The 27,500-nt window shown below is 46.4% G+C and overlaps 1 protein-coding gene across 1 annotated transcript in view; it reads left to right on the forward strand.

Moving 5' to 3' along the window:
* Positions 1 to 27,500, forward strand: part of piezo2b (piezo-type mechanosensitive ion channel component 2b) — a 233,072-nt gene that overhangs the window by 125,557 nt on the left and 80,015 nt on the right. Inside the window, exons 17-24 of the mRNA XM_084327610.1 lie at positions 2,106 to 2,279; positions 5,046 to 5,329; positions 18,601 to 18,761; positions 19,376 to 19,552; positions 20,014 to 20,136; positions 22,016 to 22,216; positions 23,297 to 23,501; positions 27,469 to 27,500. The exon at positions 27,469 to 27,500 is cut by the window's right edge and continues 70 nt beyond it. Of these exons, the coding sequence (XP_084183736.1) occupies positions 2,106 to 2,279; positions 5,046 to 5,329; positions 18,601 to 18,761; positions 19,376 to 19,552; positions 20,014 to 20,136; positions 22,016 to 22,216; positions 23,297 to 23,501; positions 27,469 to 27,500 (1,357 nt within the window). The remainder of the gene's footprint in view (positions 1 to 2,105; positions 2,280 to 5,045; positions 5,330 to 18,600; positions 18,762 to 19,375; positions 19,553 to 20,013; positions 20,137 to 22,015; positions 22,217 to 23,296; positions 23,502 to 27,468) is intronic.

The raw sequence follows: 27,500 nt of genomic DNA on the forward strand, positions 1-27,500 counted from the left end.
TCTTTTCACTTGGCAGCGAGGACTCTCATTGGTGAAGTGTAACGTGTGGTCACGCTGCCTTCACCACTTCCTGCCTTTCTCTGAGCAGGCACCCAGACCTGACCTGTAGGCGTCACTGTCCACAACGCCAGATTACCACCCTCGACTTCCCTCCCGCTAACTCAGCCAAACGAGTTAGTATGACGATCGGCCCAAGCCGCAGGCAATGCTGACTCCGGGAGTCGAGACCGCAGCCTCTTGCATTGGTGACGAGAGCAATCTCCGCTACGCCACCCGACCGCCCTAAGTGAAATGTACTTGTACTGTGATAGATAGATATATAGTGTGTGAATAGATTTCAGTTAGCTTCAGTTCATTATTTCCAAGCGAGGCGAGACGGGTGCTGCGCTCTTTAATCCTCTTCCATCTTGTTTTATGTAGTCTGCTTCATCTCCTCTCATCCTTCTCTCTCTTCTTCTCACCCTCATTCACCATCATCTCTCTCCCTCTCTCTCTCTTTATCTCTCTCTCTCTCTACTATTAAAGAGATGTGCACCACATTCATACCTCATTTGCACCTTACCCCAAGTTTTGTAGTCTGCATTCTACCTCACTGTTACTCATTTTACTCTGTATTGTATATTGTCTTTACCTACTTTTTACTTCTTAGTTTTTTTTACTTACTTTTTTTTTTTTTAAACTTAAGTTTTTATTTTCATTTTTTCAACAACATACATAGACAACATTCATAGACAATACACAGTACATAAATATAAAACAAATAGACAAAAATGAGTAAAGAAAAAGTGTGGCATGGGTCCTTCGGTCCATTCTACATTTGCATTATTTATTTAAATGTTTATTCATTTCCTTGTATCCTTTTCAAACCTCTGTGATGTCGTTACTTCCCCTCCTTTATTCTTCCCATTTTCCCCATTTCCATTCAAACTTTTCTTCTTGCAGCCTCAGCAGATGTGTGATTCTCTCCATTTCCTGTATCCCCTCTACCAACTCTATCCATTGATCCTTTGTCGGCACTTCTACCTTGTACCACAGTTTAGTTAAAGCTTTCTTGGCTGCCACTATCAATATCTTAATCAAATATTTGTCTTCCCCTTGGATTCCTTCTTGTGACAGATTGCCCAAATACAACACTTGGCTTCCCTGGGGTATTTCGTATCCTATTATTTCATTTATTATCCCTCCTATCTCTTCCCAGTAGTGCCTTATCTTCTGACATCCCCAGAATATGTGTGTATGGTTCGCCCCTTCCTGTCCACACTCCCTCCAACATGTTCTCTTTGCTGGTGTGTAATTGGGGCGACAGTGGCTCGGGAGGTAGAGCAGTCGTCTGGCAATCCGGAGGTTCCCGGTTCGATTCCCGCTCCTCCCGGGCAGCGTGTCGATGTGTCCTTGAGCAAGACACTTAACCCCTAATTGCTCCCGATGAGCAGGTTGGCACCTTGCATGGTTGCTTCCGCCGTCGGTGTGTGAATGTGTGAGTGAATGTGTGAGTGAATGGGTAAAATGTGAGTAACAAATTGTAAAGCGCTTTGGATAAAAGCGCTATATAAAAAAGCAGCCATTTACCATTTACCATTTAATTGCCCTGTATTTCTGGTGTTATAAAGTATCTAATTATATTTTTCCACCCAAACTCCCTCCATATCCTTGATCCTGTGGTTGTTTGTTGTGTCTTACATGTGTCATACCATTCCTCCTCTGTTATCTCTATTTCCAACTCTCTTTCCCACTTTTCTTTTGCATACAATGTTGTATTTCCCTTACTGTCCATTATTGCCTGATATAGTGCTTTACTTTCTTTTTACTGTATGTAGCACACTCTCAGGGGCTCATAAGAAACAAGCATTTCATTATAAAGTATTCTGTATTTTGTTCTGACAAATAATAAACAAACTTGAAACTTGAAACTACATCCCTTGATGTTTACTCTTCACTTTATTCCACCATCTCCTCCCTCTCTCTCTATCTCCTCCTCCCTCCCTCTCTCTATCTCCCCCCTCTCTCTATATGTCCCCCTCTCTCTCTCTCTCTCCCTCCCTCCCTCCCTCTATCTCCCCCCTTCTCTCTCTCTCTCTCTCTCTCCATGCCCTCTATCCCTCCAGGCTGGAGGACCTGGGCTTGGAGCAGTTCTCCGTCTCCATGCTGTTCACCCGGATCTTCATCCCCTCCTCCTTCCTGCTGGTCTGCATCCTCCACCTGCACTACTTCCACGACCGCTTCCTCCTGCTCACAGACCTCCAGGCCGTGGTCGCCAAGGAGCAGAGCACCATCTACAGGTGACAGACCCGCAGGGGAGGGGTGGGTCTGAGGAGATACAGAGGGCTCACTCAACAGGCATGGAAGTCTGCGCGAGAGGGAGAGAGAGAGAGGGAGAGGGAGGGAGAGAGGGTGAGAGAGGGAGGGGTGGTGTGAGAGAGAGAGGGTGAGAGAGAGAGTGGGTGAGAGAGAGAGGGTGTGTGTGAGAGAGATAGAGAGAGGGTGAGAGAGAGAGAGAGAGAGGGGGGGGGGGGTGTGAGAGAGAGAGAGAGCACACCCTTTGAAATGCTCACTATAGATGTGCGACGTTCTCCCGTACATCTCTTATTGTGCAGTCTCGCGTAGCCGTACCTCTCTCCACACTGTGTTAGCACTGTGCCAGCGCCGGAGAGAGGTCTGGATAAACCTATTATCATTCCGGTATAGGTGGAAAAAGCACTCTGGCCTGTTTGTATTTCTTTAAACCAATCACAATCCTCCTGGGCGGAGCTAAGCCCAGCAATGGTGCCCTTGCAAAATAGTTGTGCAGATAGCGGAAGGGGAGGATAATTCTGACTGAGATAGTGGGCCGACTGCATGCTTATACCCACAGTCTCATGGTGTTGATCCAGACTACTTACTGTGTGGTCTGTTGCGTTTTTGCTGTGGAATCATTGCGACAATCGTCATACACTTGTAGTCTGTGTGTCTGTCTGGCTGGTTCTGTTGTTCCATGGTTGTAGTTCATCATCTCGTCATCATCATCTCCATTATGTTCCCGTGTGCTGTAGTACCATGGCTTCTTCTTCTTCTCTGCTCTGCTTCTCTCTGTAACCCATTCTGCCGTCTCTCCCCTGTCATCCAACCCTCCATCCCTACATCCCCCCATTCCTCCATTCCTCCATTCCTCCTCTCCTCTCACAGCCATGATAAAGTCAGTGAGCGTGTCTATCTGATCATGAATAGGTGGGTAACCTGCTCGCTTTCTGTGGCACCGGTCACCACCATCAACCATCATCCCACCAACCATCCCCTCTGAACCCCCCTCCCCCTCCTTCCCGTTTTCCAAATGGAACGTTCCCTTAAAGGGATCCTCGAACATTTTGATGTATCTCTTATGTGTCACTTTTCACATTGTGGGGAAAAACGTCCTTCAGTTTCCCCTGAAACGGCACGCTAACATTGTTAGCCTTCCTTACCGAAAACCATGGGACACGGCTAGCTGCAAGCTTTCCACTACCAGTGCCCCCATGGTTTCAAAGAGGAATGCTGACTATACTAACATGCAATTACAAGGGAACTGAAGGCCAAGCTTCTCCTGAAGCAACTGAAGCTTGAAGTGCCCGGTAGAGGAAAATAACCAGTTCAAAATGTCTGAGTATTCCTTTGAGGTCCTAGTGCTCTCTGACCTTGTAACCAATTGACCATAGTCACACGGCGGCCATTTTGCTCTTATGTCATGCTCAGGTGGGAACAACGTGGAAAGCATGACATAAGAGCAAAATGGCTGTTATTGTGACTATGGTCAACAATGGTACCTTGTTGAACTTTTGTTCTACATATTCTAGTTATGTATTTATAGTTATTTATAGTGATTCATTCTGACATGGATGGTTTTCCTTGGCAGGCGTTTGATAAACTAACGAAGAGCCTATATTTTGTATTTCCTTTGTTGTTGTTGTAGTTAGTATTCTTGCCTGTCGCCTCCTCCTCTCGGATACCTCTGGATCGTTCACCCTGCAGCCCATAACCTCTCTAACCCGGCCTCACCTGTTTCTACCAGCCTCCAAGACTGACTCACATGTTCCATCCTTGTAAAGAACTCTGTCTCAAGCATGTCTTGACATTGAGAAGACCGTGTTCCCTTCACACTGAATTGCCGATGACACACACGTCCACTGCATGGCACTCCCGGAAAAATCTCAAGCCCTGCCCTCTTTTATTGATCCTCCAATGAATCTTTTATTGCAACAGTCGTGATTGGAGGATCAATGAAAGAGGGCGGGGCTTGAGATAGGTCAGTTCCCACCCTCAACCCTGAGTATAAGCCCAAAACACTGGTCCTCACTGTGACAGTGACATGTCACTCTCTCCACTGTTCTGAGCAGCATCAAGCAAAAAATCCCCACTCAGCCGAGCAAGTAAGTGTAAGACACGGAGTGCCTGCCTTGACATGCAGCCATCTCATGCAAGTCAACCTCCATCCACTGCCTGAGAAGAGTTTTAAGGGTTAATGCTGCCCTCCTCCTGTTACCATGTACCCAATGCAAGGAGAAATAAATACCCCATGCAATGTTATTAATGCAAGAGGAATGTGCTGATCACCTTCCTCTGACACCAGCCTGGTGTTCTGGTACTGGCCATAGGGCTGATGTGTGTACGTGTAGGCATGTGTGTATATGTGTGTTTGCGCGCGCGTGTGTGTGTATGCAAGTGTGTGTGTGCATGTGTGTATGGGCATGTGTGTATGGTGTGTTTATGGTATGTGTGTGTGTGTACGTGTGTGTGCATGCATGTGTGTATGGTGTGTGTGTGTCTTTGTGTGTGCATGTGTGTGTATGTGTCTTTGTGTGTGCATGCATGCATGTGAATTAGCATATGTGTGTATGTGTGTGTGTGTGTGTGTGCGTGTGTGTGTGTGTGTGTCTTTGTGTGTGCATGCATGTGAATTAGCATATGTGTGTATGTGTGTGTGTGTGTGTGTGTGTGTGTGTGTGTGTGTGTGTGTGTGTGTGTGTGTGTGTGTGTGTGTGTGTGTGCACATTAACATGTATATTAGTGACTGAAACGCCATGCCTTGTTGTCAGACTGGTGCACCAGGACGGCAGTTTGGCAGACATCACCTTGCTGAGCTCCATGGATGGATCGCTGGCCCGGGGGGAGCAGAAGAAGCAGGAGGCGGAGGAGGAGAAGGAGCAGGAGAAGCAGCAGGAGAAGGAGCAGGAGAAGGGGGAGGTGCTGGTGGTGGTGATGGATGACGTGGATGAGGTGAAGAAGAGGAGCTTCTCGGACCACCGGCAGTCCAGTGCCGAGGAGAGTCACCGCTGCAGCGTGGGAACGGAGCCAGAACCCAGCACTGAACACAGCTCAGGTACCATAAAAACGACTGAAACACAGCTCAGGAGGGAGCTCCAGTAGCTCACCATGTACCTCGACGTGAAAGCGTCGGGGAATACCGTGCTGCGTCACGGATCTGGTTGACTCCGAGTTCGATTCCCGGACCCGCCGTCATTTGCCGAATGTCTTCCCCTGTTCTCCCTCCCGTTTCACCTTGCATCTGTCGGTCATGCTTGACCAGAAAAGCGATAAACGCTAAAAAATGAAGTTTAAAAAAAAGAAACACAGCTCAGGTACCATAAAAACTACTGAAACACAGCTCAGGTACCATAAAAACTACTGAACACAGCTCAGATACCATAAAAACGACTGAAACACAACTCAGGTACCATAAAAACTACTGAACACAGCTCAGGTACCATAACAACTACTGAAACACAACTCAGGTACCATAAAAACTACTGAACACAGCTCAGGTACCATAAAACGACTTAAACAGAGCTCAGGTACCATCAAAACTATTGAAACACAACTCAGGTACCATAAAGACTACTGAACACAGCTCAGGTACCATAAAGACTACTGAAACACAACTCAGGTACCATAAAGACTACTGAAACACAACTCAGGTACCATAAAAACGACTTAAACACAGCTCAGGTACCACAAAAACGACTGAAACACAGCTCGGGTACCATAAAGACTACTGAACACAGCACTGAACACAGCTCAGGTACCATAAAGACTACTTAAACACAGCTCAGATACCATAAAAACCACTGAAACACAGCACTGAACACAGCTCAGGTACCATAAAAACGACTGAACACAGCTCATGTACCATAAAGACTACTGAACACAGCTCAGGTACCATAAAAACGACTTAAACAGAGCTCAGGTACCATAAAGACTACTGAAACACAGCTCAGGTACCATAAAAACGACTGAAACACAACTCAGGTACCATAAAGACTACTGAAACACAACTCAGGTACCATAAAAACGACTGAAACACAGCTCAGGTACCATAAAGACTACTGAAACACAACTCAGGTACCATAAAGACTACTGAAACACAACTCAGGTACCATAAAAACTACTGTATGAGATCAAGTGTGCGCATGTGAGGGTGTGTGTATTTGTATGTACTGTATGTGTGTGTTCATGCCAATTGGCTAGAAGGGGGGTGTATCTCATGTACCGCGTCCAACGGGTGGTGAGGCATGAGGTGCGTTAAGGTTACAGATAAGGTAGGGTTGGGCTTATACAAATCTTAGATTTACCACTGAAATACTGTAGTGATTAATAGTATACCTGTGTTTTATTTTCATACACACCATAGAGATATATCATAGAAATACTGTAGTGATTTATAGTATTCGAGTGGGTGAGTCTCTGAGGCATGATTGTCAGAGCCAGGTGAAGGTTGTGGTCTCAAGACACAACCTCAACGCCCCACCCTCCTCGCTGGATATCGTCGCTGATTACCTGATTCCATTCAATTTCAATTCACAAGGTCCCGATTTGGTTTAGATTTTATTAAATTCGATATTGATTGAATCAGGCTTGATTGTCAAAAGATGTTATTTGGTCAACTGAGTTTCCGTACCAGTTCAGCAGAAACTCGGCACAAGAAAAACTAGAGACGTCTGCAGGACGGGAGGCGTAAGTCTTCACACATCCACATAGATTAAAAGATCGATCACAGAATTTTATGCTCAAATGAATCGATTCAATCGATCCTTATTTAAATATATATTTTTTTTTTATCCACTTTTTCTCCCATTTTCTATATTTTCTCCCATCCCAATTTCGTATCATCCAATTCAACCCTCCCCTGTCACGAACGCTGTTTCTTGCCTCCCACAAGCCGGTTGCAATGTGGACTAAGTCATACATAGCACAAGTCCCCTCCGGTACTTGAGGTAACAGCAGTCGCATCTTTTCACCTGCGCAGCTCGATCTCTCAGTGGCGAGGAGTAACGCGTGGGAGGCTCACGCTGCCCCCGACACTTCCTGATTCTACTGCGCAGGCGCACCAACCGACCTGTAGGAGTCGCTGTCCACAACGCCCAATCCCCACCCTTCAGTTTCCCTCCCCGTAATACGGCCAATGTGTATTACTGTGGACGACCAGCTAAACTGAAAGCAAATGTGGAGCGCTGGGCTCGAACAGGCGAGCCCAGCGTCTCCAGATTTCGTGGCGAGCGCCTTGCCCACTACACCACGTAGCCGCCCCTTATTTAAATATATATATATATTTGTTTATATTTTTTTTCTCACTTTTTCTGTATTTTTTGCTTGCATCCCAATTTAGTCATTATGCCAATTCCCTTCCTGGTCGTTGCGTGCATTGTCCCACTGTCGGCCTAGGGAGGGTGTAGAACTACCACATGCCTCCTCCGATCGATACATGTGGAGTCAGCCAGCCGCTTCTTTTCATCTGACAGCGAGGACTCACACTGGGGGAATGTAACGCGTGCGGAGGTTCACGCTATTTCCCCCCATGATCCCTTCCCTGCAGAACAGGCGCCCCAACCAACCAGTAGGAACCACAGTTTACAACGACCAGGACACATACCCCGCCGGCTTCCCACCCGCTAACACTGCCAATTGTGTTAGTAGGGACGACTGACCAAGCCGGAGGTACCGCTGACAGCAGGATTCGATCCCAGAGTCTCTGCGGTGGTAGGCGAGTGCATTCTCCACTGCGCTACCCAGCCGCTCCTTATTTCAATATCTTTACCCGGCCCTGCTGTCTCGGCCCTGCTGGCCCTGCCGTCTCCTGTGTTTTTCAAATAAAAAAATGCACAGATTTAATGTTAACAGAGGTGCAACAAACACAAACCATCCTGTCAACAGCAGCGCTTTGGGGTGAAAAGTGCTACAGTAACTGAGAATGAGGAAGCTACGTGTAACGAGGCAACAAACAAGCAAACCTCATGGCGAGAGAACACTCCTGTAGAACGTTCCTGACACCTCGTACAGTCCATGTCCTGAAGCGTTCTGGCTGTTCTATAGGCAAACAGGGTTCTGGGTGGCGTGGGGGAGCACCTCACAATGTACATGTTACTTGCATGTGTGAGTGAGTCATTGCAGCACAGCACATTCTCCGGGTGTTTAAGGTATAGTGTTAAGATGCTTAGGGCTCTGTTAGCATAATATGTATATATAATATATTATAGTAGAAGCACCCTATTTCCTAGCCATGTTCACTCCCCCCTCGCTAAGCTACTCCTGTGCAAGGTTGAAAGGGTTACTTCATGAATGTATTCTGTTACTATTACAAATATGTATTCAGTGTCACTCAAGAAATGCAATCTGGTTACATTCAGTTTGTTTTGGATTACCGCAATGCCAAAATATGGAAAAAGACCAAATAAAAGATATAAAAAACATGACTATTACTGAAGTGCAGATGGTTCTTTGAACTAGACATAGATATAGTATCTACAGGTATGTAAAAAAGATTATAAATATAGTATATAGTAAATATAATATATAAATGTATATATACAGTATATACAGCATTATTGTACATGCTATCATACAGAGTTAAGTGGTATATGCAGGTGTATAAGTAGGTATATTGAAGATATATCATAAAAAAATATATTATCCTGAAAAATAACCCCCATTTAAAAAAATGTTATCGGTAATCTGATTCCGTCTTTTTTCCCTCTAATGTATCGAAATACAGTAAAGAAAAAGAAAAAAAACGTATCCTGATTATGTGACGCCAGTTACTATATTTCATTACTCCCTAAGTCTGCTCCTGTGTTTACAGTGTGATTAATCAAACCATAATCCATTCTGCTACAACAGCTTTCCACAGTAGCCTCTCAGTCAGAGTGTTTCTAGACGCATGTTGGCTCATCGCAGGGCTGTTTAGTCTGCTCAGTGGATAAAATAAATGTTCATACATTTCTTAAAAAGGCATCATCTCAAATCTGTTATCCAGGAATGTGACAGTTATTTGAAAGCGTCTGTTGTCTCAGCAGACAGTCCATTAATAATCACAGGCTGCTTTGTAAAACGCTGCGCTGTACATATAACGTTTGTCTGGAGTTCACTGTTTGTTATGACGCATGATTCTGAGTGCTTATTTTCACCCATAAGCTACAAATCGTCATTTGTATACGTTGGCCATAATCCTGTGAGGTCTCCGTGTTTATGATGTTTGGATAGATTCCCCTCAACACAAACCCAGCTGGAGAGTCTATTACTCAAAGAACGAGCCTGAGATCATATACAGGACGCCTTTGCATGAGAACACGCAACCGAGCAAGTATTAACCGAGCTGTTTACTCTTTGCAAGCTCCATTGAATGTGAAAAGGTTGTCGACACGATTAAAAGCTGCGTCCCTAGAAACGATTCCCAGTTGCCATTCTCCGTAGAGTTTCTGTCTTAAATTAAAAAAACACCCTAAAACATAATTTATATTCCAATATGCTTGGACAATTAAATCAATATCTATAAACATAGACACGATTAAAAGCTGCGTCCCTAGAAACGATTCCCAGTTGCCATTCTCCGTAGAGTTTCTGTCTTAAATGGAAAAACACCCTAAAACATAATTTATATTCCAATATGCTTGGACAATTAAATCAATATCTATAAACATAGAGTCTCCCTAAGCTGTAAATCAGCATCAAAACAGCAATGAATTAGTGACCAACTTTGTGGGCTCATATAATTCTTGTTTGAGCTATAACATACAAATGACTTATTAAATGTAGGGCTTACAGGTCTGAATCATAAAAATCATATTAAATCTTATTAAACTTGTTAAATCACCATGGCTACTGTCACAGTGTCCTCAGAGTCGTTCCACTAGTCACCGTCTATGGAGCAGCTCCAGGATTTGTCTCTCGATGACATCATCACTAGAGTCTTGTCTACATTACATTTACATTGAGTCATTTAGCTGACACTTTTATCCAAAGCGACTCACAATTTCTGTACAACAAGTCAGCAGGAAGGGTACAACTCTGGCAGCTAAGAGTAAATAAGATTGTTCGTCAAACAGTGTTGAACTTGGGTGCTACACTCCTGAGTGCATAGTAGTATAGACATATTAGTATAGTAGGTAGTAATATAGGCAAGGTAGATTACTTAGTAGCAAAGTGCATAATAGTAAAAGAAGCAAAGGTAAGTCGTTTTTCTTTTTCCTCTATGGTGTTCAGCTTAACTCTTTCACGGCCAATCACGACTATAGTCGGGTTATCTCGCCATGCGTTGCGCGCCAAAACCAGTCGGGTTTTCGATTGTTTTCATAGTTTTTTCTTTTATTTGATTTTTTAAAATTATATACAGGCTCATGGACCTCGGTGTATCATTGGGACTCATTCTGAGACCGCAAGATTGCAATGCCGGCCGAATCCTGCTAGGCGGCAGTATCGCCTACTGTAACTGAGGGGTACAATTCCCTGACTGTATTAATCAAGTATTAGTATCATTAAACTACTACCGTCTTATGTACATTACTGGCCAATACCGTACACAGGTATATGATGAGAACTTCTCCACAATAACACGGTTTCCACACAAATACTCGTTTCGAATATTTATTACATCAAAAGGTATTATTACATTTATCATTTGAATGCACTTGTAAGGCAAAGAATGTGCGTAGGCAAGTCAATACTGAATATTAGGAATTCTCTATTGTACTCTGGGAAGGGGTGTACTACCGGTTGTAAGCCAGCAGGGGGAGGCAATGCTCTATGAAGGTCAATGGTTCCACAGGGCTTCAGCAAGGCACCTGGAGACGGTGTATTACTCCCTGCTCCGCGGGGAAAAGCAGCCGCTGTAAGTCCAGTATGCAGCAGCACAAGGGGAAGCCGTGGAGTCTCTGCTCCAACAGAGACGGGCTCGAATGATGTCCTCACGGGCGTGTGTAGATCTCACAGTAGCAGCGGGGTAGGCGGTTCTCTGCTCCAGCAGCTTGGTGAAGAATGAAGAATAATAATAGTAATCCTTGCCGGAAAGTGGCTCTGCAATCACCGGGGTAAATCCTCCAGTTGGTCCGTGGTTCACAGTTGAACTTGACGTTACTATCCTTATTAGCACGCGGCAATAAGTGCTCTATGTAGACGCACAATTACCCACTTCACGTGGTCTTTGACTCGTAATGAAGGCTTTTACTAGTAGGGAGCGAACGATACGTTAAACAAACGTAGTAGGATAACACGAGACTCTATCTTGGGGCGATGCGAGCCCTACTCTGCCCACGTTGCGTAGTGGGGAGAGACGTCACTTGGATAACTGGAACTGAACGAGACTGAACGGGACAAGGGACTAAGAGGAATTCTACATTTCTTGCGCCCTATTTATATGTACGGTGGACAAATAGTGCCGCTCTGCTTTCGGTAGCCGTATTCATGGGCAGAAGCGGGCATGTTAAGACAAGTCATGTCGGTAGCTTTCAAGTCAGCTCTAGGGGGTAAGTCACTGGCGCCTAGGGGATCGCTTCCAATAGGAGAACGAATATTATGGTCTGTCCTGTACCAGGTAAAGGGATATTCCGTGTATATGTACAAAGAATATACAAGGGATATCAAACGATATACAAATATTATACATGGGATCTCAGGCAATAAATATATATATTCGGTTTAATCTGACCCTTTGTAACAGCCGCCCCCTAATTAGTCCCACCTAATTAGCTAAGCAGAGACAGATTAACCGCACTGTCCACTACTCAATGTCCGTTGTGAGGGGTCGGTCAGTTCACAAAGTCATGGGTCATGGTCGTCATTAAGCGAGTCGGGGAGCCTTGGCGACTCTATCAGCTTCGCCACGGGTCGGTTGTAGGTCCGCCCTTGGCCGAGCACTTCTGCCACTCTGACCTTTCCGTCGGCACCAGTGGTCACTTTGCTTACGCGGCCGGCCGGCCACGCAGCTCGGGGTAGTGACTGGTCTATGGTCATGACGACTGGACGGGATGAAGGGGGGCTTAGGAGGGAGCGGGCCTGAGACTGCTTTGATCTGTGCTTGGCTGTGCTTTCTCCTCCTCCGTCTGTTTCTCTTGTTTGCTCTGTACCCCGTCTGAGGAGGGGCCCGTCCCGGCCGCCCCGTCAAGGAGTCGCTTGGGGTGCTGGGTTCGAGGTCAGCCACGTCTGGGGCGCAGCTGAGGGGGGTGGGGTTCTGAACTCCCTCTGGTGCCCACGGTTCTCTCACGGACCTCTCGCTTAATGTCAATAGCCTCTGCTGTACGGGAGAGAGGCCGGTGTCGCTCGCCTCTGTGTGTAGGCAGCGTGTAGACGTGGGTGGACTGTCAAGTCCGTAGAGGGGGCCCTGGAGCGTCCATCCCAGTCGGGTCTGAACCGCGACTGGGCATCCTTTGGGTCCGACGTGGGCCGCCTCAATTGGGAGAATGAGGTCCGCGTGGTCGGAGCCGATGAGCAGGGTCGGTGTGGCGCCGTCGATAAGCGGTATAGGTAGTTGACGTAGGTGCACATACTTAGCCATCAGCTGTGGGATGGGGTAGGTGTACTGAGACAGGCCTATGTCGTGGCTGGTGAAGACGTTAGTTATACTATACTGCTTCTCGGGCTGGTCCACCGCTGCTATCTCGAAGGAGACCTTTTCACCCTTTATGGTCTTCTGGTCCCTTCTGATGGTGCGTATGGTCATTGTATCTTTGACACCCCGCAGGCCCAACTGGGCTGCTGCAGAAGCGAGGAGGAGAGTCTTTTCGGACCCATCGTCCAGGACGGCGTAAGTGTCCAGGACCTTGTCCTCGTAGCTCAGGAGCACCCTGACCACTTTGAGGAGCACACGGGGGGTCCCGCTATGCTGGTCAATGTGGAGCACTCCTGTTGGTTGATTGCCTTGGACCGTCTGGTGGGCTCCGCACCGTGCTGCGCGGTAAGCGGCGCCCGCCTGGGCCGCCCCTGCGTGGTAAGCGGCGCCCGCCTGGGCCGCTTACGCCACTGGTCCACTTGGACGGGGTTCAGTGTCTTATATTCGGCGCACTGTGCCAGCCAGTGTCTGCCATCGCAGTAGGTACAGTAGGGAGCGGTCTGGTGGCTCTTCGGTACTGGTGCCACCGCCTCGGCATGGTACATTACCGCGACGGGCCCACTCTGTTGTCCTGGCTGACGCCTGTTGATGTCATGCAGGACCTCCAAGTGGGTGCCACCGCACCTGCTGCACTTCTTTTTCAAGCGACACTCAGCGGCTAGGTGGCTGCGCGCGCAGCGGAAGCAGCGGCGGTGGTCCTTGGTCCACTGACTCACCTCGTCCGTGGTCAGCTTCCCGAAGGTGTCGCATTGGTACAGCCGATGTTCTCCCTCACAGTACTGGCACTCAATCTTCCACTGGTCCTCTTTCGTCGAGGGGGTGTTGTGGTTCTTGTGTGGTACTGATTCGGCTTGGTGCATAACGGTCACCAACCGGCGGTTATCCGTTTGTCCCCGAGGTCCGAGTCTTGGGCTTGGTCCACTCCATACGAACGTGTCGAGTCGTAGGCTACTGACCTCCCTGGCGAGGAACTCAGATAGGTCTAGGAGGGATGCCTCTGGACCGCTGGGGTCGCGGTAGTCTCTCTGCCGCCTGAAGCGCTCTTGTCGGGCGGGAGGGAGCTTCTCTAATATCCTCTCTACGTTAGAGTTAGCGTACAGTTCGTAGATACCCTTTTCCTTTTGGGACCCCAGCATCCCTACCAGGGACTGTACCTTGATAGACAGGTCATCTAGCGCTCTGTTGTCTCTGGCTGGGGGGAGACGGTCAATGTCTCTTATCTCCTGTATCACGTAGTCCCATACGCGTCCATACCGTTGGTCGAGTGCTGCTAGAGCCGCTGTGTATGGGGTAGTAGAGTTGGCATAGGCCAGCGCTATATTGTGCGCTCGGGGCACCTTGAGGTGCTTCAATAGGGTAGCATACTTGTGGCGTTCATCAGCTACATCAACCATCATTGTCTCTAAGCACATCCGTAGCTCCGTGTACTGTGCTCGGTTCTCATGGGTGAAGTCTGGAAACGTCGGTGCGCCAAGGTACGATGCCATGGATGACTGGCACATCGGTGAGCGTTGGGGAAGAGGCCTCCTAGGCGAGTCTCCCCGTGCGTGTCGTCTTGGGCTGGTACTTGGTGGGTACCGAAGGTCGGGTACCCAGGTGCTGTCCCTCGGGGCTGGCGGTGCGTCAAACTCACCCGTGAGTTGAGTCGGGGGTTTGTAGCGCAGGGCCTCGGGGCTGACTTCTGGGCTGTACTGGACCTCCTGGTCCAGAGTACGTTGCTGCTGGTCGGGGCTGTACTGGGCCTCCTGGGCCAGAGTACGTTGCTGCTGGTCGGCTTGACATTCCTCCTCTTCCTCCTCCTCTTCCTCTGCTAGGACCTGGAGTCTTCTGTTCAGTCTCTCGGCGTGGTCCGGTTCTTCCCGGTTGCTGGGTCTCGTATGGACCGGCTGGGGAGGGGGTTCGGAGACGTGGACAGGATCCTCCTGTTGGCGGGGTCCCGGGTCGCTTCGTCGGGTAGGGGAATGTGTCCTAGACCCGTGTCTTGACAATCTCTGAGAGCTCTGTGTGGAGTGAGGGGGTGTCGCCATGGCAACCAGTTTGTCCATCAGCTCCGCCTGCAGCCGGTCGCGCTCTGCCTCGCGCTGGGCATGGGCTGCGTCGCGCGCTGCTTCGCGCTGGGCATTGGCGACGTCGCGCTGCGCATTGGCGGCGGCGTGCTGTGCATTGGCGGCGGCGTGCTGTGCATCGGCGCGGCTTCTCTCAATGTTCTCTTCTGTCTGGAGGCGTCTGGTCTCCAGTCTTATGCGGTCGTCTTCACTCCTTTGTTGCGCCTGGAAGCGCTCTCGCTCGACTGCAAAATGTTCGCGCTCGCGCGTCTGTTGCGCTTGAAGTCGATCGCGTTCAGTGGAGGCTGCCAGGGTGGCGATGAGTGCTTGCGCCAGCATCTTGTCCGCCGCGCTGGGGGAAGACGCCGTTCGGGGCGATCGGCTCCCGGCAGTGCTTGTTGGAGATCCGTTCTCCTGTTGCGCACCGAGGAGATCCATCTCCTGGGTGCGCGTCTCTTCTTGTGGTGGGTCGGGTTCCATCCCGGGAGGGCTTTCTTTATCCTGGAGCGCTCCGGGGACTACCTCGTCGGCGTTGTCGGGGGATAAAGTCGTGTCAGTTCCCTCCTGGTCCCCACCGTGAGCTTGGTCAGTTACATTAGAACCCACTAGGGCCTCTGTTGGCGGGGTAGCCTGGTTGGTAGGGTCGGACATAATTTTACTATCCGCTTTAGTTATTTTATCCGTATCTAATTTCCCTTTAAAGCTAGGTATTGGACTGACAGAGTATGCCTCTAGATAGGGAGGTGGCTGCCGTCTGCGCTGCGGGCGATCTAGCTTAGGAGAACCGTTTGTGGAGTGTTCGTCATCGGCCATGTCAATATTAATATTATATTAATATTACGCTAATTATTATCTCCGGCTCGAAGGACCAATTGTAACTGAGGGGTACAATTCCCTGACTGTATTAATCAAGTATTAGTATCATTAAACTACTACCGTCTTATGTACATTACTGGCCAATACCGTACACAGGTATATGATGAGAACTTCTCCACAATAACACGGTTTCCACACAAATACTTGTTTAGAATATTTATTACATCAAAAGGTATTATTACATTTATCATTTGAATGCACTTGTAAGGCAAAGAATGTGCGTAGGCAAGTCAATACTGAATATTAGGAATTCTCTATTGTACTCTGGGAAGGGGTGTACTACCGGTTGTAAGCCAGCAGGGGGAGGCAATGCTCTATGAAGGTCAATGGTTCCACAGGGCTTCAGCAAGGCACCTGGAGACGGTGTATTACTCCCTGCTCCGCGGGGAAAAGCAGCCGCTGTAATTCCAGTATGCAGCAGCACAAGGGGAAGCCGTGGAGTCTCTGCTCCAACAGAGACGGGCTCGAATGATGTCCTCACGGGCATGTGTAGATCTCACAGTAGCAGCGGGGTAGGCGGTTCTCTGCTCCAGCAGCTTGGTGAAGAATGAAGAATAATAATAGTAATCCTTGCCGGAAAGTGGCTCTGCAATCACCGGGGTAAATCCTCCGGTTGGTCCGTGGTTCACAGTTGAACTTGGCGTTACTATCCTTATTAGCACGCGGCAATAAGTGCTCTATGTAGACGCACAATTACCCACTTCACGTGGTCTTTGACTCGTAATGAAGGCTTTTACTAGTAGGGAGCGAACGATACGTTAAACAAACGTAGTAGGATAACACGAGACTCTATCTTGGGGCGATGCGAGCCCTACTCTGCCCACGTTGCGTAGTGGGGAGAGACGTCACTTGGATAACTGGAACTGAACGAGACTGAACGGGACAAGGGACTAAGAGGAATTCTACATTTCTTGCGCCCTATTTATATGTACGGTGGACAAATAGTGCCGCTCTGCTTTCGGTAGCCGTATTCATGGGCAGAAGCGGGCATGTTAAGACAAGTCATGTCGGTAGCTTTCAAGTCAGCTCTAGGGGGTAAGTCACTGGCGCCTAGGGGATCGCTTCCAATAGGAGAACGAATATTATGGTCTGTCCTGTACCAGGTAAAGGGATATTCCGTGTATATGTACAAAGAATATACAAGGGATATCAAACGATATACAAATATTATACATGGGATCTCAGGCAATAAATATATATATTCGGTTTAATCTGACCCTTTGTAACACCTACCATTTGAAACCTTATTTCACACTGTGTGTTACATTTTATATGGTCCGGGCGGAGAAATGGTACCCGGGCAAGTGAAAGGCTTCATTCGAGCCACTTGGAACGCGTCCAGCACACTTCATGCATAGTTTGTCCCATTTCATGTCAGGGACCCGATCAATACTGGAAATTGCGATCAGACAATTGAAATATTCTTTTTGCAATACCTCCTAGCAAAGGTAAGGACTACAATGATTTCACATCAATCGCAACGATCATATGTTACGTACTCCAAAATGTATGCCGTTGCTGACGATCAGAGCATCACAAAACGACGCCCCCCCCCCCCCCCTCCCCCCCATGATGCCTTCATGATGAAACATAATACCTATACATGTTGGACGATCGATAGTGACTGTCAAATGAACCATAGTATTGTCTCCATAGCTATAATATAGATTATAGGTATAGCTCTGCAAACATCGTGACGCATCGTGAAAATGCCTATCTTTTAAAGCGTGGCCCATTGACCACAGGGATGGGGATACACGCTGGCGCTGAATGAGTTAAGAAGAGACTTGTTAATATTCACAAATTTAAACTGTACAGCGTTAGAGAAATAACGTGATGTGAATTAGATTTTAGGGTGGACCCCCCCTTTAACACTTTCAGTGCCAACAACGTGAAATCTCGTTAGTTCATGCCAACCGTTGAGTGCCAACGAAGAGAAATCTCGTTGTTTAATCGTTATTTTTTTTATTAGCGGTTTCCATTCATATTTCATCAATCTAGCCTCATGTTACCAGTTGGGATCTGTCTGAGCTCGAACAGGGAAAATACCGCCCCCTATCGTCTCTCCGGATGGTACTGCACCCCATTGGATTGGATTGGATTGAATGAAACGCATGGGGAAAAAAGAGTCCGGAATTCACATTTTACTTGTCAGACAAGTAACCGGAGACGATCCCAGTCATTGCCCACCATCAAAACAGCGTGGATTATGTCTTTTGACCACCCAGCGTTGGATCAATAAACACGATCGATATTTGGAATGGCGATCAGGAATTGGAATAATCTTTTTGGAGAACATCTGATCTGAGGTAAGGAATCTATTTTACCAGTATTGGGATAATCAGAGCTGTTTTCACCTATATATCAACGTGTCCCCTATGTGTGTATGTGGCTGTGAGTGTGTGTAGCTGATCAGGAAATAAGATAATGGATTTTTCAGCCCGCTTCTATAGCGTACATAAGTACACATATACTATCGATAATCTAGCGTTTATTGGAAAACGATTCATAAATAGGCCGAAAAATGACAACGTGTTTTGTGTATTACAGTAAAGCGCGATTCCTGCAGAATCTCTTTTTTTTCTGAAAGTTTCAAAAAACGAGCGTTTTTCAAAATGGTATAAAACGGAAATGAACCGATTAAAAAACAATCCGTTTCGACAATGTTGACTGCAAACAAGTAATTGATAAACGACGGTCGAATTAGACACATAATTTAAGACAGAGTTTATGCGTTCACAAACGTGAGAGCTCTGTCATTGAATAGAGCGGTGGCATTCAACGGGGTAAATAGGACACGGAGGCTGGCACGGAAAGTGTTAATATTGGGTTCCCCGCCCATCTCCCTCCTCTCAGACCTGAAGAACAAGTGGCACCTGGTGGTGGAGCGTCTGACGGTGCTCTTCCTCAAGTTCCTGGAGTACTTCCACAAGCTGCAGCTCTTCGTCTGGTGGCTGCTGGAGATACACATCATCAAGATCGTCGCCTGCTACATCATCCTGGTCACGGTCAAAGAGGTACGATGTCCCTCTTTTGACTGATCCTCCAATCACAGCTGTCGCCGTCCGAAAGAGGGCAGAGTTTGAGATCGGTCGAGAAAGAAGACCCTCTTGAGACCCTCCTAAAAGATAGAGGGAACCAACCTGGACTACCAGACTAAACTGGACCTTGGCTTGACTAGTTAGCTACCCCATAGCTGCTTTGATAGGGACATTTCACAGAATGTTTAGAATGGCCATTTGTCCTCCATGTTGGAAGGGACACCGGTTGCTACATGTGCGGTATATGAGAAATAGATCAACAAAAATTTTATGAATCTGTCTTATTACTGGATCTTGTAAACAAGTCACAGTAGAACAGTAACATCATGCTTTTCGGGTGTCTTACCTGCTCTACCACTTTAGCCATTTTCTTTCTAAAGTGGTTACCAGTGGTTACAGGCAGCCATGTCGGAAGAAAGATAACGACACAAACATTCAGTCTAACACTGGACTGGACTTCTGAACTAAATTAGACCTTGGCTGGTCTAGATAGCTACACCATGGCTGACTGAACTGTGCTGGGAATGGCGATGCAAACAGGATTCCTCTGGACTCGCTCTCCTCATCGTCCTTGTTGTGTGGTTTGGCAGGTGTCTCTGTTCAACTACGTGTTCCTGGCGTGCTGGGCCTTCGCGCTGCCCTACAGCCAGTTCCGCCCTCTGGCCTCCAGCGTGTGTACGGTCTGGACGTGTGTCATCATCATCTGCAAGATGTTGTATCAGCTGAAGTCAATAGAGCCACAAACGTATTCCATTAGATGCAACATGGTGAGTCCGACTCATACACAAGTCCCATACACTACAAACACCCTGTGTAATTAGATAGTCTTTAGTTATCTCAGTGTCTTTGAGGTTAGGTATCTTTGGGTTTTGTAGGTATCTTTGACAAAGTGTATTTATTTATTACTATTATTATTATTATTATTATTATTATTATTATTATTATTATTATTATTATTATTATTATTATTATTATTATTATTATTATTCATTCATATATTTATTTTTACTTTCAATCGCTTTCAAGTCAACAAGATCACAGAGGTGGATTTCTTTTTTCGGATTCAAATATTGAAAGACCTTCCCACCTATATTGACGAATAAATTACAATGAATGTTCTGTCCATAGTAAATAAACAGCTATTTCTGTTGTTGATTCTTTTAATTTGATTGAATTGAGAGAGTGAACTGAGTCCAACCCTGCTAAAACGCTAATTTACGTCCTGTAGCCAAACTACACTCAGCCCAAACGGAAGGAGGAGATGGAGGAGTCTCTGCTGTATAAGGATCCTGTGGATCCAGCCAACTGGGTGGGCCTCCAGAAGTCAGACCTGCTGCTGGACTATCTCAGGGTGAGGAAGATATACCACACACACACACACACACACACACACACACACACACACACACACACACACACACACACACACACACACACACACACACACACACACACACACACACACACACACTCACACACACACACACACACACTCACACACACACACACACACACATAGAATCTTTATTTATGTCCACATAAAGACAATGTTTAAAGGACACAAATATTATCAGTGCACTTGTACATTGTCGGTTATTCTGATACAGTCGTGCCCAAATTGACAATGGCAACCAAAGTTACACACACACATGGATGATGAACCTGACAATCTACACACAGCTCATGGATACAGATAGCAGCGTCTTCTCCAAATTGCCCGGCTGCCAATAATTGCTGACACTGAGCAATATCTTGCTAATTGTTTGGCTCTTCTCTTCGGAAGACCGGCCATCTGAAGGCCTCTAACACCCAACTTATGGACATGACCCAGGCTTCCAAATATGAAGACTAAAAGTTTACAGTTGTAGCCCTTTGTTTTAACTGTCTGGTAATCTTGTATTGATCTAAGTGTTGAAAGGGCATCTCTTCTTGTAGACTATATACTGTATGACCTCCAGTATTCATGGTATTCTCATGACGTGTCACGTCAAACCAACACGACACACGGCTGTCATTTAACGATAATCACCTGTTATTTAATGACGGTTTGTCCACAGGGTCCTACGCTGCTGGCCAGTATGACTTACTTTGTTTTTTGTTTTGCATATATATATATATATATATATATATATATATATATATATATATATATATATATATATATATATATATTATATATATATATATATATATATATATATATATATATGTTTTGTACGGTTTTAAATTAGTACACTCATTTGAGTAGTGTAAAAGGGGTAGGATTAAATAAGTGTATACTTCTTCCTACTCCTTTTCTTTTTTTATCTACTTTTTCTCCCCATTTTCTATTTTTCTCCCATCCCAATTTTGTATTATCCAATTCTACCCTCCCCTGTCTCGAACGTTGTTAGACCATGCCTCCCACTGGTCGGCTGTCGTGAGGATAGAAGCCTTGCATCACGTGTCCCCTCCGGTACACGAGGAGGCAGCCGTCGCATCTTTTCACCTGAACAGCGCGATCGCTCAGTGGCGAGGAGTAACGCGTGGGAGGCTCACGCTGCCCCCGATACTTCCTGATTCTGCTGTACAGGCGCACCAACCGACCTGTAGGAGTCGCTGTCCACAACGTCCGATCCCCACCCACTAATACTGTCAATTGTATCAGTATGAACGACCAGCCAAGCCGGAAGCAACGCAGAGAGCTGGGCTCGAACCCAGCATCTCCAGCGTTAGTGGCGAGCGCCTTGCCCACTGCGCCACTTAGCCGCCCTTCCTACTCCTTTTCGAACATGTAAATTGAGTTGTTTGGCTTTTGTTTATTTATTATTATTTTTCTTTTTTTCATTAAATTTCTTGAGATCAATGATTTGTTTTGATTTTATATTGTTCGAAATAAAGATTAAAAAAAAATCTAAATACCTGTATCACTTTACATATTAATACTACAACTCTGTACATATATCTGATTAACACTATAATCATTAATACTAATCTATATATTTTATACCCAGTTTAATCACCTGTACATTGTGTATTACTATTGCACTTTACTGTTACATTTGCACTCTGGTTTGATGCCTCTTCTTTTTGTTGTACTGTACTTGTGTTGTATGATGACATTTTAATCTAATCTAATTTAATCTGAATATGTCTGCCATCGAATACTATGAATACAGGCGAGTAGTACAGTCAATTATGCTGCAAAACCTGTTCATTGACCAAAAAACCCCTTGCTCTTGTCTGTGCAGAACAACCTGTTGATGCTGGCCGTCCTGGCGTTCGAGGTGACCATCTACCGCCACCAGGAGTTCTACCGGCTGAGGAACAAGCTGTTGCCTCCCGCCGCCAGGATCATCTTCCATGACATCACACGGCAGCACCTGGACAACGGCATCGTCGACTTCCTCAAGTACTTCATCAACTACTTCTTCTACAAGTTTGGACTGGAGGTAGGTTTGAAATTAAATAAAAACAACATTCCACCCTTAAGGCCCCAATGCATGATTTAATTTCTGGACCTATCAATGTGAGGTATATTTGCATATACAGTACATTCTTGAAGAGTTTGATCTGTAGATCTTACAAGTTCTGTACAACAAGAATAGTATTAAGGCAGTGAGCCGACAGTCAGTACACCTCTCCTCCAGAGATACAACATATTCATACATCATATACATCATATATATGTTGTCCCATCAACAATCAATGCTTCAGCCCTTCAATAATCGATCAAGGGCAGAGTCAATCAACTACAGAATAAAAACACATTTAGCAATTTTGCAATTTTTTTTAAAAGAAATACGCCAACATTATAGGTAGATAGATACCAATTTCCTCTCTGTGCGTCCATTAGAAAGCTAGCCTAGCTTAGCACAAATGAATGGAAGAGGATACGGATTAGCTAGCCTAGCTGTTGGACAAAAAACCCTCCCGGAGTTTTAAGCATCTCTCAGCTTTCTACTGAACGCACAGAGAGGAAATTGATATCTATCTTCTTGTTTGACTCTGGAGAGGTTTCCCATAATGTTGACATGTTCCTTTAAGTGGTAGGGCTACCCATTCGTTTTCATTTGGATGACTGATTAGGCCTTTAACACATCACCCACCTGAGTTGTGGAATAAAACAACATTTTGAACTCGGCGTATGATTCAAACTCAGTCAGACACATTCAACGATTCAGCTGTTGCAGTTATAGGATATTGTGAATATCATGAAGAATGTACTCAGTCAACCGAGGTCCAGTTAATAAGGTTTATTAGCCAGATAGATAGAATATATACAAGATAGTTAGATACATGGCTGAGGCTTCCGCCCCAGGTGATAAGCTGAAATTACCCAGGTAGAGAAGAAGGAATCTTGTGGTGAGGGGGACTTTATAGTGAAAGGGGGGGGGGGGGGGGCACAGGGTAGTGGACAATGGGGATGGGAGGGGTAGACATTTGATATCCACGACACAGTGGACAAAATAAATCAATATGTAAAATGATTCTCTCATCCATGGTCTCCCTGTTGCTGCTGCGTGGCACAGACGTGCCTCCTGCTGGTGGTGAATGTGATCGGGCAGCGCATGGACCTCTACGCCGTGCTTCACGCCTTCGCTCTGATAGCGGTCATGTACAGACGCAGGAGGAAAGCCATCGCCGAGATCTGGCCCAAGTACTGCTGCTTCCTGGCCTGCATGCTCACCTTCCAGTACTTCCTCTGCATCGGGATCCCGCCTGCCGCCTGTAAAGGTACGCAACGGTCGTCCGATAGGTGGTCTTAGCAATTGTGTGTATTGAGCTGTACTGTATTGTACCCATTCTGCAATCTGTTAATAAAGTTTTCAATCAATCAATCAATCAATTCAATAAATCAATCAATCAGTCTCCTTAAATCTTCTTTTAACCCTTCCACTACCACACTACCAAAGGGTTAACCCTTTCACAACCACACTACAGAAGGTTAACCCTTTCACTACCACACTACAGAAGGTTAACCCTTTCACTACCACACTACAGATAAAGGAATAATCAGACATTTGGGAAATACACTTATTTGTGTACCCAGAGAAGACGATCAGTTTCATCTCTGTGTGTCCAGTAGCCCCAGAGAGAGGTCCAGGTGCACGCTAGCCTAGCTTAGCACAAGGACTGGGAGCAGTAGGGAGCAGCTAGCCTAGCTTAGCACAAGGACTGGGAGCAGTAGGGAGCAGTTAGCCTAGCTTAGCACAAGGACTCAAAGCAGTAGGGAGCCGCTAGCCTAGCTCCATCAAAGGTGAAGAAATACAACTTCCAAAAAAAGTGGTATCAATCTTATCGACTGACTCTGGGGAAAATGGCAAATATGTGTATTTCCCAAAATGTTGAAAGTATTATTTTAACCCCAGGGTGGTCAGGTGGCGTAGCGGAGATTGCGTTCGTCACCAACGCCGGAGACGCTGGATTTGCCTGTTCGAATCCAGCTCCCGGCGTGTCACCAGCTTGGCTGGCCGTTCACACTAATACAATTGGCAGTATTAGAGGGTGGGAAAGCTGGCGGGGTGGGTCCGGGTCGTTGTAAACAGCGACTCCTACAGTTCGGTCGGGGCGCCTGCTAAGCGCGGATAGGATCTAAGGGGGGTAGTGTGATCCTTCCACACGTTACACCCTCTCAGTGAGAGTCCGCGCTGCCAGGTGAAAAGAAGCGGTTGATTGGCTAGACGTGTGTCGGAGGAAGCACGTGATAGCCTCCACTCTCCCAGACCGACTGTGGGGGGTAAGTGCGCAGCGACCAGGAAGGGGATTGGGAATTGGCATAACGACTAACATTGGGATGGGAGAAAATCAAAGGAAAAAGGAGGGGGAAAAAGATAAAAAAAAAAAAAAAAACTCCCTACAAACACATACAAAACAGTGGTAAACATACACCTATTGTCGTGGTTTTTGCTTTATTTTCATCTTTCTGTGAGGGAAAGCTGTCTATTTCGTCTTCCGGGGAGAGACAGCTGTCAATCACTGGCCTCTGTGGTTAATTGCCTCATGGTAGGGCAGGTGTGTGGGCTTGATTGCACCTGATTCAGTGCAGCTGTGCCTATGGTAAAGCTGAGTCTATTTAAGTTTGAATCTCGCTGGGTTAGCTGCTTTCTCATTTCCTTTTGTGTTGGCTATCCTTCCGGTCAGGCTTTGCTATATTAAAGTGTAGTGCTGTTCTCTGCCCTGTTCAGCATTTAGCCTCTGTAGCCATTCTGGTTTTAGACTACTGGCTTATTTAGCACTTTATTTTCTAGTAGCTGAGCCTTTTATTGTAGTGTGTTTCTTTTTATGACCGTTTTCTTTTGTTTCCTTTTGAACTGTCATAATAATTGTTAGACTAGAAGTCTTTATTTGTCATGCAGTTTTAACACACACACGCGAGATGGGCGACCCACAGGAACACACACACACACATGCACTGAGTCGCCGATGAAATGTATCTCTGCACTTTTCCCATCCCGTTGTCCTTCCCCCCATGGGCAGCCGGGAGCAGATAGGGCGTCAACGTGAGCCGCGCCCCGGGGACCAATCCAAGTGCTCAGATTCAGATTCAGATTACTTTATTCGCCATTTTATACAGGTACAAAATGGAACGTGATTTGACATTACAGTGCATACTTTTTTCACAATAAGAACAATACAACAGTAAATAAATAATTTTAAGTAAAGTGCAAGACAGGACAGTGAGACAACAATAAGACTGTGAAAGTGCAGTGGTTGGGGACATGGATACAGTGCAACACAAAGTTCAAGTCCAGAAGTCCAGCCCTAGCAGCTCGCGATAGAGGGGGGGGGGGGGGAGCAGGGGGACACCTGACTCGTTTACCAGGCGAGCTGCTGAGGGGAAGAAACTCAGTCTGTGGCGGGACTTTAGTGTCTTGGGCAGCCGTAGCCGCCTGCCGTGGGGGAGCATGTTGAAGAGGTTGTGACCCGGGTGGGCGGGGTCTGCCATGATCTTCCTCGCCCTCCTCAAGGCCCTGGTGGAGTGTAGGGACTCGAGGGAGGGGAGGGGGCAGCCGATCACCCTCTCCGCCGAGCGTATCACCCGCTGCAGCTTGGCCTTGTCTCTGACCGTGGCTGCAGGGAACCAGGTGATGATGGAGAGGGTGAGGATGGACTGGATGATGGCGGTGTAAAACTGGACCATCATGGTCCTCGGCAGCCTGAACTTCCTCAGCTGACGTAGGAAGTACATCCTCTTCCGGGCCTTTTTATTGAGAGCGATGGTGTTCAGCTCCCATTTCAGGTCCCGGGAGAGTGTCATGCCGAGGAAGCGGCAGGACTCCACAGAGGCCACCGGGGTGCCTCCCAGAATGATCGGGGTGGGGGGGGCTGCCTTCCGCCTGAAGTCCACTACCATCTCCACTCTTTTCTGGGCGTTGAGGACCAGGTTGTTGCAGCTGCACCAGCTCAGCAACCTCTCGATCTCCCTCCTGTAGGCGGACTCGTCCCCCCTGGATATAAGACCCACCAGGGTTAGCGATCTGTTGTGCATGTTTTTCCATTGGGTTTATCTTACCGGGGGGGAAACCCTTGCGAGCACGGGGAGAACATGCAAACTCCACACAGAAAGGCCTGGGAGATACCCCACCTGAGTACCTGGCATCATGGAAACCTGGTCCCCAAGCGGGAATCGAACCCTGGACCTTCTTGCTGTGCGGCGACAGTGTTAACCACTACACCACCGTGCCGCATTTTTATTTATCATTAGTCCACTACTACACATAAACTCCCTTAGTGGAGGTTTATTGTTATTTAGGTTATATAATTTATTTGTATGAACTCTGTTAATAGGAGGTGCCCTTGTGGTTTATTTCAGTTTTTCTATAATACCTCTTTATTGAGTGGTATAAACTGCTTAGCAGTTTAGTTATATGAATAACTTAAAGAGTCCCTATTATCTGCTCGTGACCCAAACACCCGCAGCCCTCACACCTATTTGTTTTTTATAATCATTCATTCTCCCATTCCTTCTGGAAAACCCCTTTTCCAATAAGATAGCTTCTTTTCACAAAGTGCACAAAGCTCTGCTTAAACTGGTTCCCTCGTACCTAAGTGTGCTTCTGTGCACGAAGCAATATAAGTATGCCCTTCGTTCTCAAGCTGCTCTAACACTGGAAGTTCCCCATATGAGAACTGAATTGGGAAAAAGGGCTTTTAAATATCCTGCTCCTTCATCCTGGAACAAGATACAGGAGGACCTAAAATTACCAGGACTGGTCACCCTCGGAGAATTCAAAGCCATTTTAAAATCCTACAAACTCAGTTCCCTCGGACAGTGCAACTGTGTTTGATCATTTACCTGTTTGATAACTTGCCTGAAATTGGAGCTTGCTGTGAATGTTTTATCTGTATTTTATTGTGATGTTCTTTTTTATGTTGAAACTTTCTGCTGCCTTGCTTGGCCAGATCGCTCTTGAAAAAGAGATTTTAATCTTAATGATGCTTATCTGGTTAAATAAAGGATTTGATTGATTGATTTTCACCCAGTTTGAAATTATTTAATGAAAGCAAGGAGTATTTTATAATTAACGACTCACCTTGAAATCACATCAAAACAATGTTTAAAGGGTTCATGTATAAAGCAATGAAGTAAAGGGGAAAATAAAAATGTTGGCTGCAACTATACGACAATAACACAGTCATTATGTATTCCTGTAGAATTCTGCTTGCGATTGTAATTCCTGTCCATGTTGTTCCTCTCCAGACTATCCCTGGAGGTTCCCCAGCTCCACCACA

This window comes from Notolepis coatsorum, assembly GCF_963971535.1.
Source record: "Notolepis coatsorum genome assembly, chromosome: 13".
Lineage (NCBI taxonomy): Eukaryota > Metazoa > Chordata > Actinopteri > Aulopiformes > Paralepididae > Notolepis > Notolepis coatsorum.